General features: G+C 34.6%; 1 protein-coding gene across 4 annotated transcripts in view; it reads left to right on the top strand.

Moving 5' to 3' along the window:
- The window catches only part of LOC126809931 (SIN3-HDAC complex-associated factor), a 37,283-nt gene extending 18,034 nt beyond the window's left edge, over positions 1-19,249 (top strand). For all 4 annotated transcript variants that reach the window (XM_050534811.2, XM_050534812.2, XM_050534813.2 and 1 more), the window contains exons 3-5: positions 11,963-12,113; positions 15,982-16,150; positions 16,557-19,249. In XM_050534811.2, the coding sequence (XP_050390768.1) occupies positions 11,963-12,113; positions 15,982-16,150; positions 16,557-16,887 (651 nt within the window). In that variant the 3' untranslated portion in view covers positions 16,888-19,249. The remainder of the gene's footprint in view (positions 1-11,962; positions 12,114-15,981; positions 16,151-16,556) is intronic.
- Positions 19,250-19,454: the final 205 nt, after the last annotated feature.

The following is a 19,454-nucleotide window of genomic DNA, read 5'->3' as shown; positions in this document are numbered from 1 at the left end:
TCAGAAATATCTAGGTGTTGATCAAGCTTTGATTAAATAAAACATTAAAGTATTAAGACATGAGTAGGTGTTGATCAGACTTTAAATAAACACTGTGGTCCAAAGAGACATATAATTTTAATTTAATAAATAATGGACAGCGATGAACGATAGAAATAAAACACTTGAATAATTTGTAAGCTTGTCATATGTTTGAAGTAACTTGTAAGAACTATTATAATTGGTTAGAGTAAAGCCAGGTGACTTTCCAGATATGGTGATATGAAATCAGGGTGCCAGATGATTGTATACAAAGTTTGGAGAAGACTGTTTCATTTAAAGTACATTCTTTTTACTTTATCATAATGTATCTACTTATAAATGATAAGAAATGAGGACACAGGCCATGAGGTCGGACAGTTTAGGTTCAAAAATTCAAATCCTAACCCTAACAGTTGTAATTTGTACGGTTGATTGAACCTAGTTGAATATCATTAAGTACAGTACAAACCACTCTATCTAAACTAGGTCATGGTCGATTGCCCACTCCTTTTAACTTCTTACATAACTTGGGTGGTCCCTTGGACACTGACCCTTTGTAATTTAGTTATCAGTAGCACCACACCTAACCTTTTTGATGTTTTATTTTAAGTGGCCCTTCCTTGTTGACCTATTTTTTCCCCTACCTTATGTGTTTATTCTTGCTTCAAAACATGTAGGTGGTACTGTCATCTAATTGAAATGAGTTTTTGAATAGTTATAATTTATATTATAAATTACTGGTGTATAACATTACCTGAATGATGGTTATTTATAGTGTATTTGATTTATGAACATGATATATAACCTTTTAGAATCATATTTCAATAATTCTGCAGCAAGCAGGCTAATGAAGACCGGATAGTAGGTTTTTAGGGTCAGATCTAAATATTACGGCCACCTGCAGATTTCGTCATGGTACGTGATTGTTTCCGGGGTCAGGGCTAGCCCTGTTTACATCTTGTGACCATGACGAAATCTGCAGGTGACCTTAATATTTAGATCTAACTCAACAGTGGTTTTAGTGGCAAACATTTCTATATATGATGATGTTATTGTCCATCATGAAGGTCATCTTGTGACCATGACGAAATCTGCAGATGAGAAGACCCTTCCATGTAGACAGCGATAGTTGGAATTTTGGGGAAAACCACTGCTCTGGCAAAATCCTTTCCCCTGGCCTTGCCCATGTGACCATAGTATATAAAAAAAATTATGTTATCTTTGAAATGACCTAAAAATTGGGATGTCACTATGTTTAATTTTATTCTTTCCAGTGACCAAGACAATTCAAAGGTTAATTTATGGCAAGCCATAAGTAATACATATCTACTGTAAACCTAGAAATACTTGTACTTTATCTACAAACATACATATAGGACTTAACAGGGGTCATTGATGACAATCTGGTTCTACTAAATGACATGACAGAACAGCTATATATAGTTATGTCACATGATTATGTGAATGTCATTCTGTCCATGGAGACACGAAGACATGTTTCATTTATCATTCATCTATATCGAGACTCAAGACATAGTTGATTTATCATTCATCTAGATTTGCATGTACATTCCTGTCACTTTATTCTAATCAGTTAGTGTCATTTAGTAGGTCTTAACGTTTCACAACAAGAGCCCAAGTTCAACGTTACCTGATTTTGGGTTGACAAGTGCCGCATTTAGCTATAGGCTTGACACGGTCTTAAGCCTTTCATACACGCACTGTAGTTTGAAACATCCATCATCATTTTAGCTCATTTATATTCATGTGGTTTTGAGGGGTTTTATAAATGGAATAATTAAAAGACCCTCTTCATCTAAATCTGGTCCTGGAGTTGTCCAAGATATCTAAACGTGCGCTTTATTGATAAGTATTGCATTGTGTGCTATGAGGGAAATCTTGCCTGCACTCAGACGCTACTGCCTACTCTTATTTCAAATTCCAACCGTCAAGGGTTCTTTTACATGCACGCCAATGTGTACAAGGAACCCAGGTTTTTCTACACATCCGAACGATTATATGTCGTCCCTTGTCAGTCCTCCTGTCCTGCAACACTAACAAGAGGGAACCATGTCGCGAACATGTGACCTCCCGATTAGCAAGTCAACGTACCACCAGCTAATAATTACAGTGTGAATGTGTATAATATAGGTTAGTGAGTGCACACCAAGAAAAGAAATATGTGTATTGTTTTATTTTTATTGTATAAGCTACTTTTAAGTAAGATCTTATTCTTGTAATCTTTCTGCACCAGGAAATAGTTTTAATTTTATTTCTCTTCTATGTCCCTGTTGCGGCACATATATAGGTATATGTCAATTTCCTCGTGTCCATAAAAAGACAATTTAAGGTATATTAAATCTTCATAATTGTCAAGTCATTTGTGTAGTAAAAGATAAAACAGATTCATTCTTTCCTGAAGCCTTTTTTATTATCTTGTTTTTTTTATGTTCAAGATTAACCTTAAAGTAGTTTATATGGATGAATTAAAAAGTTGATGATTAAAAAAAATTGTAATGTCAGGAATAAATCTTCATGAAAATTGTTGAAAGATTTCAAAGATCTGAGGAAATGTGTGCAAAATTGTAGGTTCAGATTAGAAACAAGCTCCTGTCCTGTATATTAGAATAGGATTTTGCAATCTTTCAATTTTCAGCTTGCTTTTTTTTTCTTTTTTTTTTTTACAAGTTCATTCATAAAAAAAAATATATGTACACTCATATATGCATATCCAAGTATATACAATGCAATATACATACGTTTCAAGATTTAATTACTTACATATTGGACCATAAGAGTAAGACACTATTATATGATATAAACAATCGGAAATAATACTCCAATATATATATATAATTAATTATAAAAGGATATCGTTTTTTTGTATCAAAAACTGTAAATTAGTGGTCATCACCCAAGTTGTCATTAGCAATTAGCATCTGGTTGATAGAGAGGGACATGGCCATGCATTAGTTTATTGGGAAATAAAAGGACATGTATTGAGTACGGTATATAAATATAAAACAATTTGACACTAATCCACTAATAGATGAACATATGTTTTAGGTGGTTGTCAACTGGCAAATTCATTAGTAACAACAATTGGTTTATTCTACCAATAAACATTAAGGCCTTATAGTGGTAGCTCATTCCATCTGTCATATAGAATGATGGTGATTAAATTGATGCGTCAAAGTGACCAATTGCTAGTAAAATGATTAAAACTTGTGAAGTTATATTATAGGCTGGGGGACAATTAATTTGCTGTAAGTTTTCAATTTGATCAATCAATTGGATGTTTAATGATCCCTCGTTACTGTTAGCACTTGATTCAATTGGTCTATTGAAGGGTGTCAAATATCCTGGATGGTACAAAATTCGACAACTGGTGGGGCCATTGCCCTGAAGCTACCTTTGATACTGATTAACTTCCAAAATTACAAGGCCTGGAAATACAGCACCTATCACAGACATTGTCAGACATAATCCCTCTGCAGTCTGTCATTTTGCCCAAGTTCAACTTGGCACTACAGGTGAAAGATCCATTGCACTCGAAATCAAAGACTAGAAATAAATTTTAAAATTTGGCTCATGCATATTTACTTTCATACCTCTTGGTTTGGTCATAGTGTAATTCTTGGTGTAACACAGCTTGATATGCCTTTACTTTGCTGTTATGTTACACCCTGATGTTGGTATAAGATCAAATTCATTACTTAGTAATAATTAAGCTTATCATGGATCTGAGTTGTTACAAGTACCAATACTACCAATAGAGTAGCAGACTTAGGATATAATCCTGTATTAATTCCTGACAGTTCTTATTCTGTCTGATAAACCTATCTAATCAAATTGTTGATAGGAATTTTCTCAGAGGGGAATTTTTCCTGAATATGTGAGAAAGTACTGGCTCAAAAGGTCTACTATAAGATGGTGTTGTTTTCCACAATTGTACCTGTAGGGGAAGTTTCTTAGAATCTGTGAGAGTGTGTGAAGTGCTAGAAACTGCTGTTGATGTAAAAGGTCTTTCTTCCACATCCACCTTCCATTCAGGGCATTTAGGTACTGATGATAGAATCCTGCAATTTCATTAGAAACAGACTGGATAATTTAATGGCAAGAAACTGTGACATTGACAGCTGTACCAAATGTAGCAATCAACAAGGACTTAAGAACTTTTTTTCGGTTGCCAATTAATTTAAGAATTAGCATTTACAAACGGTTGCCAATAAATTTAAGAATTAGAATTTACAAACATATATCTGTGAAGGGTTTGTTATAGCCCGTTCAGACGCTTAAGTTGAACTGGTTTAAAAACCCCGGGGATCGTTAAACCAGTTTAACTTAAGCGTCTGAACGCAAATGTGGGGCAAATAAACCAGTTTAAAAACCCCTGCTCGCGACCTGTCTTCGAGAAGGCTTTTTATTTTAAACTGGTTCATCTTAGCCGTCTGAACGGGTTGGCTTAAAAACCCCAGCTCCAGCTTGCTTCGAGCATGCGCAGTACGCAGTTAGTTACATTCCTGTGAAAATATTGGGGTCAGACAGTGCCAATGTTATCGGAAGCGTGCGAGAACCGAATAAAGAATATGAAGCTACCCATGCGCAGTTAACTCTAACCTCCGACCGAAGAGGTCAGAATAGTTAAACTGGTTTGGCTTATAGTACGTGTGAACGCAACTCGATGCTGTCTTAAAAAACCCAGCGATTATGAACTGGTTTAAAAATAAGCGTCTGAACGGGCTATAAGATTCAGTCATTTTGTAGATGGCCATTTTGTATTGCTACTTTAAGGGGAAATGAGATGGGGTCACTATATGACCTTGTAGAGTGAAGAAATGGGTCAGTGACCACCTTAATGATTTCCCATCTGCCTGGTTTACTCCTGAACTTTTGACCATGTTTAGAAGACACACTGTTCACATTCCTCTTGTTACAACTAACAGATTGCATGAATGGCTATTAGGGGCTGAACTCACCCCAGTTCACTGGTCAGTAAAAGTTGTATAACACCTCCCCAATGGCAGCCATATTTGATTGATTAAGCTCATGCAGGGTTTCCTAGAGGTCATTTAGATATATTATACAGGTATGTGTTAACCAGCCATTGTCTGCGATATCACCTCGGTGGAAGCGGACGTAAAATACAACTAACTACTACTAGTTAACCAGCCTGTCCAACCCCTTGTGGGTTTTCCCTGGGTCCTTCGGTTTCGGCCTACTGCTAAAGACACATACAAGCAAGTAAATTATTGAAGTAAAATTGAACTGAAATGACCAAGTTGTATTGTGTGGATGTTAAACCCCATTTCTCTCGCCTGATCTCAGTATGTTAACCACTACTTATGTGCAACTATTTTCTGAATCATGTGTCCAAATTATTAATATTAAACCATGAGTTCCCTCACCCTAGTTTCATCTCAGTCATGCCTCCTTATAAAAAGATTTGTAATTGATGAATTTTAAGATTCTCTATGTGGAACAGGTCAGAAAAAAAGTGTTTTTAATCATCCAATTTGCAATATTTGTCAAAAACAAATAAGGCTTGATTTCAATAAATACTCTTGTCTTTTAAAGGCTCAAAAAGAATCCCTTGCAAACTACAATATTAATATTGTGAAAGGTTAATCTCTAATAGGAATATGGGAGATTATCTAGCATTGCTATTTTGTTAATTAATCAATCTGAGTAGGCCTACATATTTAGCGTGGATTAAGCCGTGAGAAATTTCATTTTTTTATTTTAGCAAAAATTTGAATGACACAATTCTCAAGCTTTTAAATTCAGATTAAATTTATTACTTCAAATTACTGAACAACATATTGATCAGATAGTCTGACAGGAACAGACACGACATGTTAAAAGGAGTTTAAAAGGGACCAGAATTGACTGTTGATCTTGTTATATTTAGCCTCTACTGGGACTGGTCAAGTAAAATAGTCTCAGGCCAACAGCTGGCCTCAAGATAACCCCAAACCTGGTCAGTGTCCTTATTATGCTGTTAGTTGTAGTAAAACTTGTGCAGTGAATGATTTGTGGTGGGAAAGGGCCTATATGTGCCCTTTTATAACCCCAATTTGTCTGTAACTAGCGGGTCATTCACCCAGATAACACAAGCGTGGTTCTAGATGATGATATTAATAATCTTCCGTCTGGTCAGAAATATAGTATGATCTTTTCTGTCTGGCAAGTCCAGAAATAGAGTTTCATCTTTTCTTCTCTTGTTTTTGGAAGATTACTACTGTACTTAAAGTACAGCAATAGAAAAACCAGTATGAAGACAATTTAAATGGGCCAAAGCCATTGCATCATTACAGAAGAAGAAACATTATTGCATATATATAAATAAAAAAAACTATGGTATACAGACAACAAACAAACATACATACATAGTTATAGATACACAGTGATATAAACTGACAAATGATTGTTATACAAAAATTCCGAAGCATTTTGATATTTCTACATTATATAATTAATCTCTAGATTAGAACACCTGGTGTCACCTCTAGTTTAGTTGGGAAGTCCAAATCACTTACGATTACCTTTGGTGTGGTTTCCCCTTGTCGGTGGTACAGAATGGAGGGACTGACAAGGATAGCTGTCTAATCGTTTGAAAAATGAATGGGATAAAAAAAAAAAACAAGGTTCCACGTGCACTTAAAATATTCCTTGGCAGTTGGAATTCAAAATAAAGATGGACTGTAGTGCCACTGTTGGTGCAATATTTCCCTCATAGCACACTGTATGGTGCATGCCCGTCTTCATTAGCCTAGTCGGAGCAGAACAGTTGAATGTTAAACCCCATTTCATTAAGCTTACCTTTCTTGATAATTAATTATATACACTATATATAAAGCTCTTCCTTCAATGGAATGAAAACTATTCGTTGATATTAATTATTTAGTTCTGGACTTATTGAACGTACTTGATGCACTAGCTATGGTAAGATCTAATAATCAAACTAAATACCACATGTATCGTTAAAGAGACACAATCTGGTAACCGGAAAAAACACAATATGATAAACAGAAAACCTCAGCCTATAAAATTAATAGTATGTTAACAAACTTTTGCGTCTGACAAGGAAAAATCATAAAGGCCGAAATACCTAGGTCCCATGTATACTCTTGGCAGAGCAGAATGTTTAATATCCTTACTATGGTATGTGAATTACAGATTTTTCAATTAACTACCAGTACATAGAATGCATCTCTCTCTCTCTCTCTCTCTCTCTCTTTCCCCCTGCCCCCCTTCAAAACACTGAAATATGTTCCATCAAATCTTCTTCTCCTGGTTCTTTAAAATAGATCTAGACAGACTGAAAAAATAATTCATTTTCTTAGTAAAAAAAAAAATGAAATTGATGTTATTTTCAAAGCTTATTGTTATATTCCATTTAACCAACAAGAAGTGTTTATATAAATCATGTTCTTTTGTATCATAAATACATAATCATTGCTTTAAATTATTTTGTTTACATAGTTGCATAACAAAATGAAAAACTCTTGCAATTATAATTCCATCTGAAAGGTATTTAGAAAATTCTTTTTTCCTCGTGTCATTCTTTAAAACATTTAATAACATAGAAAAAAAACCTAATGCAAACTGTATCGATAAGGGATAATTTTGAAATTGTTCAATGAAGATTTTTGCACAAATGCTCATAACTTCTGTTTATTTGGCAATACCAGGGAGAACCAGCAGGCAAGGTTTAAAACAAGAATTCCAGACACAGTATCAGTTTGTGCTTTCCTAATTCTATCAAACCAAAACATTTGTTGTATAATATTTAAGAAAATAATCTTTCTTACAATAAGCTTATAATATTTCTTGGGATAAAATGAGAGAGAGAAAATCAATAAATTTCAAAAACAAAAAACAAAGGGCTTTACTTCAAAATCTGATTGAATAGGAAATTGCAATTCGGTTGAGATTGTTAAGATATTCGAGGTGCGTGCATTGAGCTAGAATAAAAGCAATAACAACCAATATTCTGTAATTAGCCGAGTTCGCGAGAGAAGGATATCGGGAGTGGGAAATACCATCAGTGGCTTATGGGCGTTTGACAGATGCCTGCAGAGAACTTCTGCAAGAATATATTACATGCTATTGATTTTCTGCAGTTCATTGTCCTCGTATGGCCGGGGAGGTCAGACTCCAAACCGCATAAAATAAATTGACACATTTACATATTAATGAGACTAGGGCTAAAATATTGTTAGCCTTCTGTCCGTAGTTAATTTCCATTGCTTTGGTGAAGGAGTTTGATTTATAGTGTTTTCTACAGGTTATGTCTTGTCTAGTCTGATTGGAGAGGAAAATTATACTGCAGAGAGAGAGAGAGATAAAATTTACGTCTAAAGTCTACTGGACACAACTAGGTCATTTCGTTACTAACATATAGTTCAATTATATTTCAGTAATTTGCTAACATGGTCTTTGAGGTGACCAAAAACCTACAATATCTAACAGTAACAACAGTATCTTTAGTTCAAATATTCGGACATATAAATAAACAAAAAGAAAAAAATAATTTTCCATTTGTAATTAACTGTAATTAGTTCATATAAACTGAAAATAGTCGTTTCAAAATAAACTGAGGTGAATAGTGTAGTGAATTGATAAAAGTAAAAAACTAAGGTTGACAACAACAGGTTGCCTTATATCACATGTTAAATATATCGGTGAATAAACTCTTTAAAATACTTCCCTATTTATAGTAACACCTTTTCTTAGAATTAGGGTTTTTGGAGAGAAAAAAAGGCAAGGTTGGATGGCCAAATGGTTAAACATGTACGTCTTGGATCATCAGATCTGTCATTGAATTAAGTGGCCTGGTTTCATTTTCCTGCTTGACAAGGAGAAGGGTCGTCTGTCCAACCTCATGAGTTTTCTCCAGGTCCCCTGATTTCCTCTCACAGACCCAAATGCGCAAGCAAATTATTGAAATAAAAAATCGAACCATGTTATTCCTGAAAAGATTTACTCGCTATCTCTACTCCCGCTCCTGCACCACCCAAAAACAAAATTAAATTTCCCATCCTCAGATCCTGTTCTGTGTCACATGTTTGTCCTCCTGATAAAGATAAGTGTATTATTGTCCTAGTACATGAACTCGGATTATATCAACATATACCACCAATATGTATATCAATATCCTTGTGACAGGTACTACTTGTTTATATCGCACTTAATAAGCTGTATAACTCACTGACTGTATATATAATACTATTACCAGAAACGCTTGAACTATATATCTAAGGTATTAAACTCCGTTATTTGCATCAGGAAATATTTATGTTACCATACTTTTATTTATGCGTATATTGGCCCTTATACAATTATAAGGCAACTGAAAGAAATCAAGTTGTTGGAAATGGATTAGTATTTACTTCAATGTGCATAATGTGTGGGTGAGGATTTTGCTTAGGCAGCATCAATTATGCCTATTCTTCTAATTCCAACTTCTGAGGGCTCTTTTACAGATGGGGAGAGAGAGAAATGGGGTTTAATTTCCACTCAACACAAACTAGGTCATTTCAATACTAACATATGGTTCACATTTATTACAATGATTCGCTAGTGCGTAGTGGTCTTTAGCAGTGGGAGGAAACCGGAGGTCCCGGAGAAAACCCATGAGGTTGGACAGGCGACCCTACTTCTTGTCATGTACAACTGTGTGAAACGAAACTGTGCCAGACTCAATGACAGACTTTATGATACAACACGCATGCGCTAACCATTTGGCCATCCAACCCTCCTTTTTTACAGATGGACCTTGGTGGGGATTTGGGTTTTTTGTTGTTTTTTTTAACTCATCCAAAGAGCTAACCACACTTTGCTTGTCAGCCGTGCATGCCAAACCCCTGACAAGTGTAATAAACCGGATGTTAATTCAAATGAATATTGATGTGTAAAAAGCTAGCGAGGTAATGATATTACAACTTGCACACACTTGGTGTCTGGATTTACAGCAAACTAATTCCACCTGCAGTATTGATTTTGATCCTCCTGCTACAGTTCTTGGTGGTTATTTTTAGATATTTTCTCTCCTGCAAGTAGTACTGACCTTGTAGTTTTGTGCACCATGTTACTGATATTGAGGTTTATTGCCTTGCAGAATGTGCAATGTCAGGAAAGCAAAATAGTAGTTTGTTATGAGTTTGAGGAGGGGGATTTGGTGCAGATTGAGAAATTAATTAATGAGATTAATTATTAGAAATATGAACTCTTCAAATTACATGAAATGAAATGGATTTCAACCTCTTATTTTTCTGCACAGAGTGGACTAATGAAGATGAACATAGGGATCTTTTACGTGCATGCCATGTTGACCTTGATTAGTTTCATTCCATCTAAATGACTGGAAGCTTTTCCTAGCTACTCCCTCTGTCCAGTACCACTTGAAAAATCCCATCTAGCTTTCTCAGTCAAACCTTCAACTTCTTGGGGTGGGGGGGGGGATGCTGAATAGTTAGCTCGTCAGAAGGCCTGTCATTGAGTCAAGTGGTGTGGTTTCGATTCTCCAGTTGTATGTGATAAGAAGTAGGATCGTGTGTCCAACCTCATGGGTTTTCTCTGGGTGTTCCGATTTCCTCCCATTGCTAAAGATCCCTACCTGCAAGCGAATTATTGGAACAAAATTGAACCATATGTTAGTCCCAAATGTTAAACCCATTTCTCTCTCTCTCTCTCTCTCTCTCTCTCTCTCTCTCTCATACTCTTGGTTAGTAGCCCCATGATAGAAAAGTTTGATTTGTGGAGAATGCATTGCTTGCAAATTTTATGACCGGACATTATGTGAGGGAAAGAATGAAATTAACTTTAATACAATTCATAAAGTCATTCTGACCAACCCAGATATATTTAAATTCATGATATTCATTGTTTCTAAATTTATTCTAAATGAGCTATTTTCGTAAAGCAAATGCACGCAAAAAGAATCAAGATTACTAGCATGTGCTACACTTGTGCAGTTGTGTTTGCCTACGTATACAAAGCATGGTAAAAAAAATATGTTTTGTTGCGAGGCAGTGACATGAAAACATATCTAGAACACACCCAAACAGAACAGTGACCTCAGCTACAAAACCCATAGCAACATTATACACTCAATTTCTTATGATGAAATTAAATTCAATCGAGAAATTTAGACATAAATATAAGTCAGCTAGAAATGATACATGAGTTGTTATCCTCTAATAATAGTACATAAACAATTCTAAGAGTACATTTGTTATATCACCATCAAGCAATGTTATTATTGTTGAGGTCATTATGTTTATAAGCTGGTCCATATATGGTATGGGCTAGGTAATAATGAAAATAATAATCTGTGTTCTTTCCATTCATTGTTTGGGATTTTCTTTGGTGCAAATAAGTAACACAGCTGTCAATCCTATTCAAAAAGTATTTTTATGTTCAATATTTATTATTGTTTGTGCTCTGGATAAACATTTGAGACAAGTCAATTTATTCCCAGCAATAATAATAATATTGCTTACACAAATATTAGAATTTGACAAGTCAGAACGTAAGGCACAAGTTGTCATAGCCTTTGTCCAGGCATCTTCAAAAGAAGGCTTGATCTCGACTTAACTAGGTAAACCTGTGGTCGTTGCTTCAGGAACCTCTTGTCCAGGATGCTTTGCAAATTCTGTTACAGCAAGCTATTCAAGTTTCTTAATCAGTCCTATCTTTTGAAGGTAATTTATATTCAAGGACAGCTGTCTAATTCGAATGGGACGAAAAAACGAGGTCCTGTGTACCCATTGGCGTGCACGTAAAAGATCCCTTGACAGTTGGAATCCGATATAAGAGTAGGCGGTAGTGCCGCTGTCCGGGCAAAATTTCCCTCATAGCATACTTCATATCCCAGTTCGGAGCAGAACAGTAGGGCGCTAAATTTCATTTCATTTTGAATTGTTTGTATTTTTAGGTTGTTGATGCAAGAGCTGGACCAGGAACAAAATCATCTCATAAATTAAAGAACCAAAAAAGTCCACTGAAATTCAAGAAACATAAGAAAAAGATAAAGAAAGAGTCCCAATTTCAAAACATTCCCAGTCCAACATTTTCTGATGCGTCAGGTAATTATCTTCTTATTGCCCGAAAAGTTCTTTGGGATTTTCCAGCAAAGTTTCACTTGTTACATGTGCAGGACATAGATCTGGCATAGAAAAGTGCCTAGTCTTTTGAATGGGACAAACAAACAAAAATCCTGTTTGTAACATTAACAATTCCCATACATTTGGAAATCCCGGGGGGTTGGATGGCTGAATGGTTAGCGTGCGAGCGCTGCATCATAAGGTCTGTCATTGTGTCAACTGGGGTGGTTTTGATTCCCCGGTTGTACATGACAAGGAGTAGGGTCATCTGTCCAACTGGCGTGTGTTTTCTCCAGTTTCCTCCCACTGCTAAAGACCCCTACGTGCAAGCGAATTATTGAAATAAAATTGAATCATATGCCCGTTTGATTGAATTAATAGCCTAGTTGGTGCAGAAACGTAAGATGTTAAATCCAATTTCATTTATTCAATATTCTAATTGATATTGATTTTAGTGCTGCAAGTGTGTATCATATTTGTAGTTAAGTTTATAAACCTGCAGAAAAAAACCTATTTTTATCCAATTTTTAGTATACAGACTACACTGAAAAGCAAACATGCACTATGTCAGTGAACTGCTCTACAGCCAGCCTGTTTGCTCTGATAATTCTTCTAAATTACATTTTAAGTGGTTATTGAATAATTTATTAGCTATAAATGCAAATTCTGTTGTTATTGCACATAAAAGATTTTCTCCTGTCTATCTGTATATATTGAAATAAGCATTAGATTTGTTCAAAATGGACTATATAAATCAATAAAAACAGAGGCTGGTTGTGGTTGCGGACAAACACACGTGCATGCTTTTGCATTCACCTCGTCTCCTTGATCCACGAGGCCATTAACTATTATAACGAGGAGGGGGAAAAAATCAATCTCGATGCAGGGTGTGAAAACAACCTGAAAACCCACTAACCTAACTAAACAGTGAAATGTACAGATCCTAGCTTTTCATGTAACCCAGATTAGATATCTCACTGCAGAATAAAAACAAAATGGGGCCAGTGATGGTTATTGACATAATAAGTTGTGGTGATATCAGGGGATTGTATCAAAGACCTATAAACCTAAATCTCTCTGTGTTGGCTTGTTCTTTTTTTATCTTTTAATCAAATGGCGTCTAACTGTTAGTTAACAATCTGCCGTCTTATATCCATCGATTAAATATTTAGAAAGTTTATTGTGGCATAAGTGGAACATGTCTTTGTTTCGTGTTCCTATCAGATGGGCTGAATTCCAAACATATCTTGTCTAAAACTAGCATGACCCAATGACATACTTTCTATAGACAAAAACTACAGGAAAATATCCCATATAATTTCAGACTACCATTTAGGCTACTCTCTTAACATTAGCTTAGTCAACTGTGCAAATAAGTAACATAAGGTGTTAAAGAAAAGGATGGCAATAATCCGTAGAAGGAAAAAAAATATTCTTGCATTTGCTTATTATATTCATTTGTTGCCTTTTCAATCTTGTGGGATTTCTCCGAGTCCTCTGCTTTCCTACTCATACTAAAGACACCTACATGCAAACTAATTATTGAAATAAAATTGATCCATATGTTAGTCCCAATATGACGTAGTTTGTGTGTAGTGGACATTATACCCCATTTCTCTCTATATAAATATTCATTGGAGTAACATGTAGGTGCTATATTAAAGTTTGATGTTCCATATATAACCAAGCCAGTGTCGAAATAGACTCATGTCAAGTACACTTGGTCTTTATTTACTATGTAATGTTATATATCTTGTTCTCACTTGTAGTGCTTACCATGATTGGTCCAACCTCTCACAGTTACATGAACTAGCATACACCTACATATTATATATACACCCAGCTAGTACTTATCTACCAGCTTACCGTCACAGACCAGACATCTGGAAGCATGCCTTTTTAGGTCAAAGGGCATCCACTTGGTACATAAATTGTACAGTGCTTTGACCCATATAACCATATAAAGCAAGTGGAAACCGTGTAAACCCTGATAAAGTAATGAGGATACACCTCGTTTATTTTGATATGACTCATATACCAACCAAGCATTCCAAAAATTTTGAACTTAGACTTGGACTTTACTCCTTTTTTTTTCTCTTTTTTTTCAATAAAACAAGGCAATGTCAGCAGCTATTTTTAAAGAAGATTTTTTGTGTTGTTGAATTAAGATAGATCAAAATTAATCAAAAATTTACTACCCACAACATGTAAACATATTTTAGTGGTTATAAAAACAATAGGTCTATGGATCAAAATTGTTGGTTAACTTAAAGACAAGGGAATGGACAAGATTTTTGCTGACTAACTCAATGGCACCACAGCGGTGTGTTGTATTAATTAAATTAAGTTATTAATTTGATAAAAATTCTTGGTAATGTTTAAAACTTTCCACAAAAGCTGTTATTTTTTTTTATTTTTTTTTTGTCTGTTGGGAAATGACAAGAGATTATTGAATAGAGTCTATGAGATAACCTGACCTGACCTACTTTCCCAGTATTTTAACCCCTTTTTGTTTGAAAGAAGATTGTAGAATATTAGGTCAACTATTAGTAGAGAGGGCTGTAGTCAGTAGCAGCTGTTTTTATATAGTAAAATCACTAAACCATTTATAGTCAGTTTAATAGTAGGCCTACTGGGCTATCAATAAATTACTTAATTCATGGCTTTTGTTTAGGGTCATTTTGTGAAATACTTTTTATTAGGTCAGTCTACTAACAATAACCCAAGTGAAATATGAAACATATTTAAACAAAGAACTGTCACTTTTTAAATGCTCAGGACTTGTTAGATCGATTTGAGTCATTGAACACTTTCTTAACATACATTATGCAAGAGCTAAATCTGTCTATTGCAGGTCTTTCTTTAGGCCTGAAATGTTATCTAAATTATTAATTAGACATTAATTAACTTATCCAGACCATAATCAACTCTAGATGGCATCGCTAGCCTGCGATCTTAAGTGGATTGTGAGCCGATTTACTGCGTAACTTTCCTTCTCGATTAAACGATTAAATGGATAATCAAGACTATGCTGTTTATCGTACTGACTTTAGTAATGATGACCGAGGCTAGACAGAAATTTCATTCGCTTAGTTCTCAGTTCATAATGGATCAATTTGAATGAAATTTTCAGCAAATTGCCTTTACATTATCTAGTTTTTAACTATTATAGTGAGAACTGCCAACTCGTTATCGAACCTCCCATAATGTATCTTTAGGCCCAAAATGAAGTTGATATACTAAAAGATTAATCACTTGTGCTTACATTCAGCAGGATTAAAAAATAACTTAACCTCAGAATTTCATAGCTTTGGCAAATTAAAGTCAAAATTTGAGATTTGTGTTTAAAGATAATTGCACTTGATATAAAATGAAATGAAATGAAATGGGTTTTGACATGCTACTTTCCTGAACCACCTGCACTAATGAAGACAGGCATACACCATGCAGTGTGCTATGAGGGAAATTTTGTCCAGACTGTGTCATTTCCACCTTCTCTTTGGAGCCACAGTGACTAAGTGAGAAAGACGCAGGTTCGCTCCCAGTGTTGGCCGAGAAAGTTCATTGGGACTTTCTGGCGTGGTTTCCCCATGTCAGTGATGCAGGACTGAGGGTCTGACAGCTGTCTAGTCATTCGGATTGGACGAAAAACCAAGGTCCCATGTACATATTGGCATGCATGCAAAAGATACTTGGCAGTTGGAATTCGATATAAGAGTAGGCCACTTAACCCAGATATATAAATCAGTACTACAAATGCAGGGAAACTGCTATGTTATATTTTTGTAAAATTAATTGAACTACACTAGAAAGAACAACATTGAATGGTTTTGATATTTCATCTTTTCAGGAAATGAGAACAGCATAGATGGAACTGAAACTTTCCGACAGAAACGATCACAAAGTTTAAGTGATGAATCGGATACAGAAGATGTTCCAGCTCGAGAAGTTAGTCGTCCCAGAAAACGATCAGGATCTCAATATGTCAGTTCCTTCTTAGATCTCACCTATTGGAAGAAGTAAGTCCATATATACTATTCAACAGACTGGTCTGACTCCTGTGTTGTAGGTCATAAAATCTGTTATTATCTGTCATGGTGACAAGGATTAAGGCACACTTGCCTAATTTGTTGGTTTTCTCAGGGTATTCCTGTTTCATCCCACTTTTATAGACCTTGAACTATCAGACAACACAAATTAGGTCATTTTGAAACTGATATTGTATATTTTGATTTCAATGTGCCTGCCAGAGAAAGCTCGCAAGGTGAACCTGAATTCTTGTTGAAACAATATTTCATCCTTGTAATGTAAAGCTACATAATTTTTATCTTATCCCAAATTTATATTTTTTCTGAAATATATCTGTATGTGAATAGAGTACATAGACTCTTATGATTTTGACAAACTTCATTTTCTCTTTTTCAGAACTCAGGTCTGCTGTGGAATTATATTCAAGGGCCTGAATGGGGAAGTGTTGCTTGACCCCAAATTACTTCGGCCCTGTTTGTCTTGTAATCCTGACAAAAACAAGCACAGTACAGAAATGCATCGAAGTCAGTCGGTGGAAACGGAGAGCAACGCAAGCAGTTCTGGATATAACGAACACGATAATGATAATGGTGACGATAATGACTTTGACTCAAAGCCACAAGATGAAGACTCAAGTAGTGCATATTCATTAGACAATTTACCCACAATGCCAGACAATAAATTCTCAGCTGGATTTACGACACATGCGCTAGCAATGGAGTGTTAAATCAAATTCGGAGTATATTTAAACAAGAAAAAAACAAGTGAAAAGGAGTGTGGATTAATTTATATATAACATATTATTAATGTATTACGAGACAAAGTTTAAATTATAACCTATAGGCATAACTCAGGATTTCCTTCCAAAAACTGATACAAGACAATATTATCACAAAGTGACAATTTTTTTAACCTGCCATTTTCACGTTACATCAGTGACTTACAAAACCATCGACCTATGAATGATGTATGTTTGAATTATCTCCCCCTGTGTGTGTTTTTTTTATATCGTGAGGAATTACCGATAGGATATTTTTTATTTATAAATCTTGGAGTTTATTTGTTTTATTGCTCAACTTATCATCGTTGCTCTGTTCTTTAAAATCAATTGATGGATGCAACTTTGAGGATATATAGTACATCAAATATGGAGGTAGGCTCTTCAATGGTTGTGAAATTCATTTTTACAAATACTCCTGTAGTTATAATCACCCAAAAAAAGGGAGAATGAGCCAGAGAAAAAAAAAACATTTCTTAGCCATTGAATTGAAAATATGCATAACTGAGATTTTTCTTGTGTGTGTGTACTTGGTTTCTTTGTGGTATATATCTCTCTGATCTGTTCCATTAAATGGAATATTTCAGTGATGGTTTCTTGATTTTTTTTTTACACATTTTCCAGTCGATCTTATTTCATACCTAATTCCAGTTACAGTTCCTTGAGAAAATTATATCATTGTTAGAAGTAAGCTATCGAACGGCTCATTGTAACAAGGCTCTTTCTTATTCAGGGATCTTTGTGATCAGTTAACCTCAGACTGTCTTCAAAATTGAACAGTTTACCACCCTAAAATTTAAATATGGAATTTGAATTACTTTAAAAAGCAAAATTAAGAATTGGGTGTTAAGTCATAATTAAATTTGGCAACCTTTAAAATGTCCGGAAAAATTTCAAAGAGCCTAGTGTTGCAGTCTTTAATAAACAATGAACGGTAGCCTATTTATCATCCTGCATGAACCAACAAATTCCCATGCTTTTAAATTGATCTCAAAGCAGTTTATCTATCATCCTATCTAAATAAATCTAATATGCTCTGCCAAAAAAGTTTTTTTTTTTAAATTTTAGTTATAACATCTTATTCATCCATCATATTTCTCATAAAACTGACTATGCAGTCATTTGATATACAAGCAGTGTCATTTTGCCAGGTCGTTCATTTCTTTGTCCTATTCCTCACCTTTAAGGGCCATGAAAAGAACACAAATTCAAACTGCATGAGCATCATTCTCATCCAAAAGCAATGAAGTTGTTGCTTTAATTCCAAACTTCTTTTTTTTTTTAATTAACCAAACATGCTAATTGTCTTAAGTGATGCAACTTCAATCTCTTTCTGTACTTGCAAGCAAATATTGTCAATGCAATTTCTTTGCAATAACATCGAAATACTGAAATTATCATCAGGTCTTGTCAATGATTAGCGTACAGCAACTGAATGGTGGTGTTTTAGAGTGTTTAAATTGGTTTCTCCATTTGCATATTCTAGCTGAAAGCTGAATTATTGATTCTGTCAAATGTCCTTGAATGCAATAATGAAGGTCATTTGAAGTCAAAAAGGGTTGTTTTAGCAACAGTAAGCCTATTATTATTATTCCTTTCATGGAACATCATGTAACTTTCAACAGTTACAATTAATTTGCCTTTAATCAAAAGATGCCTAAATTTCATAATAAATGAAAAAAAAAACCTTCAACTGCTAATAAAGAAAACAATAACCTGCCTTAATTCATCTCCAGTTCAACATCAATCAGTAATCAAGGATGTAGATACAACATGGAGTTGAAACTATTTTAAAACAGTTGGAAATTTGTTAGCACTTTATCTATGAGATAATTGCTGTTATCACTGGTCATCATCCATGGTACATGTACTCTAAATCTGCAACCCAATGGGTTTATACAAGATTGAAATGTACATGTAATAATGTGTTGATACAGTGTGCCTGAAAACAACCCACTGTGTTGCCCATTAGCAATGTATCTGTTATATTAAGTACATGTCCCACTCGGAGATCAAAATTGGAAATTTATTCACAATATTCAGGTCATTGCTAAGACCAGAGAAGCCTAGATAAAACGTCACTCAGTTATAAGTAGTAGATGTAATTATATTCCATAAAATTGTTTAGTTACAGTTCTTTTACTAAATGCCATTGAAACAATTTAATATTAAGGTCATTTTGTATGCAGATTATCTACATCCTTGAATATATACAAAAATAACCAAAAAACACAAGTTCATTCAACAATGAATTAAAACATAGAGAATACTCAGTGAATATGCATGAAAATTAGTCATTGAATTTTTTTTTTTTATTATTTTTTTTTTTTTTTTTTGCATAGAATTTAGTTGTATACATTCTAGACATCTACACATTTTAAGATCTAAATAGTTAGATATCGGTTGGGTTGTTCATTTTTTTTTTTTTTAAATTTAAAAGTTAAGAGTAAATGTACAATCAAATTGAAAGAGATGTTTTTATACATAACATTGAAGAGAATAATAAAGTATACACA

This window comes from Patella vulgata, chromosome 2 (genome assembly GCF_932274485.2).
Source record: "Patella vulgata chromosome 2, xgPatVulg1.2, whole genome shotgun sequence".
NCBI lineage: Eukaryota > Metazoa > Mollusca > Gastropoda > Patellidae > Patella > Patella vulgata.
This window is presented reverse-complemented; position numbering and strand designations above follow the sequence as displayed.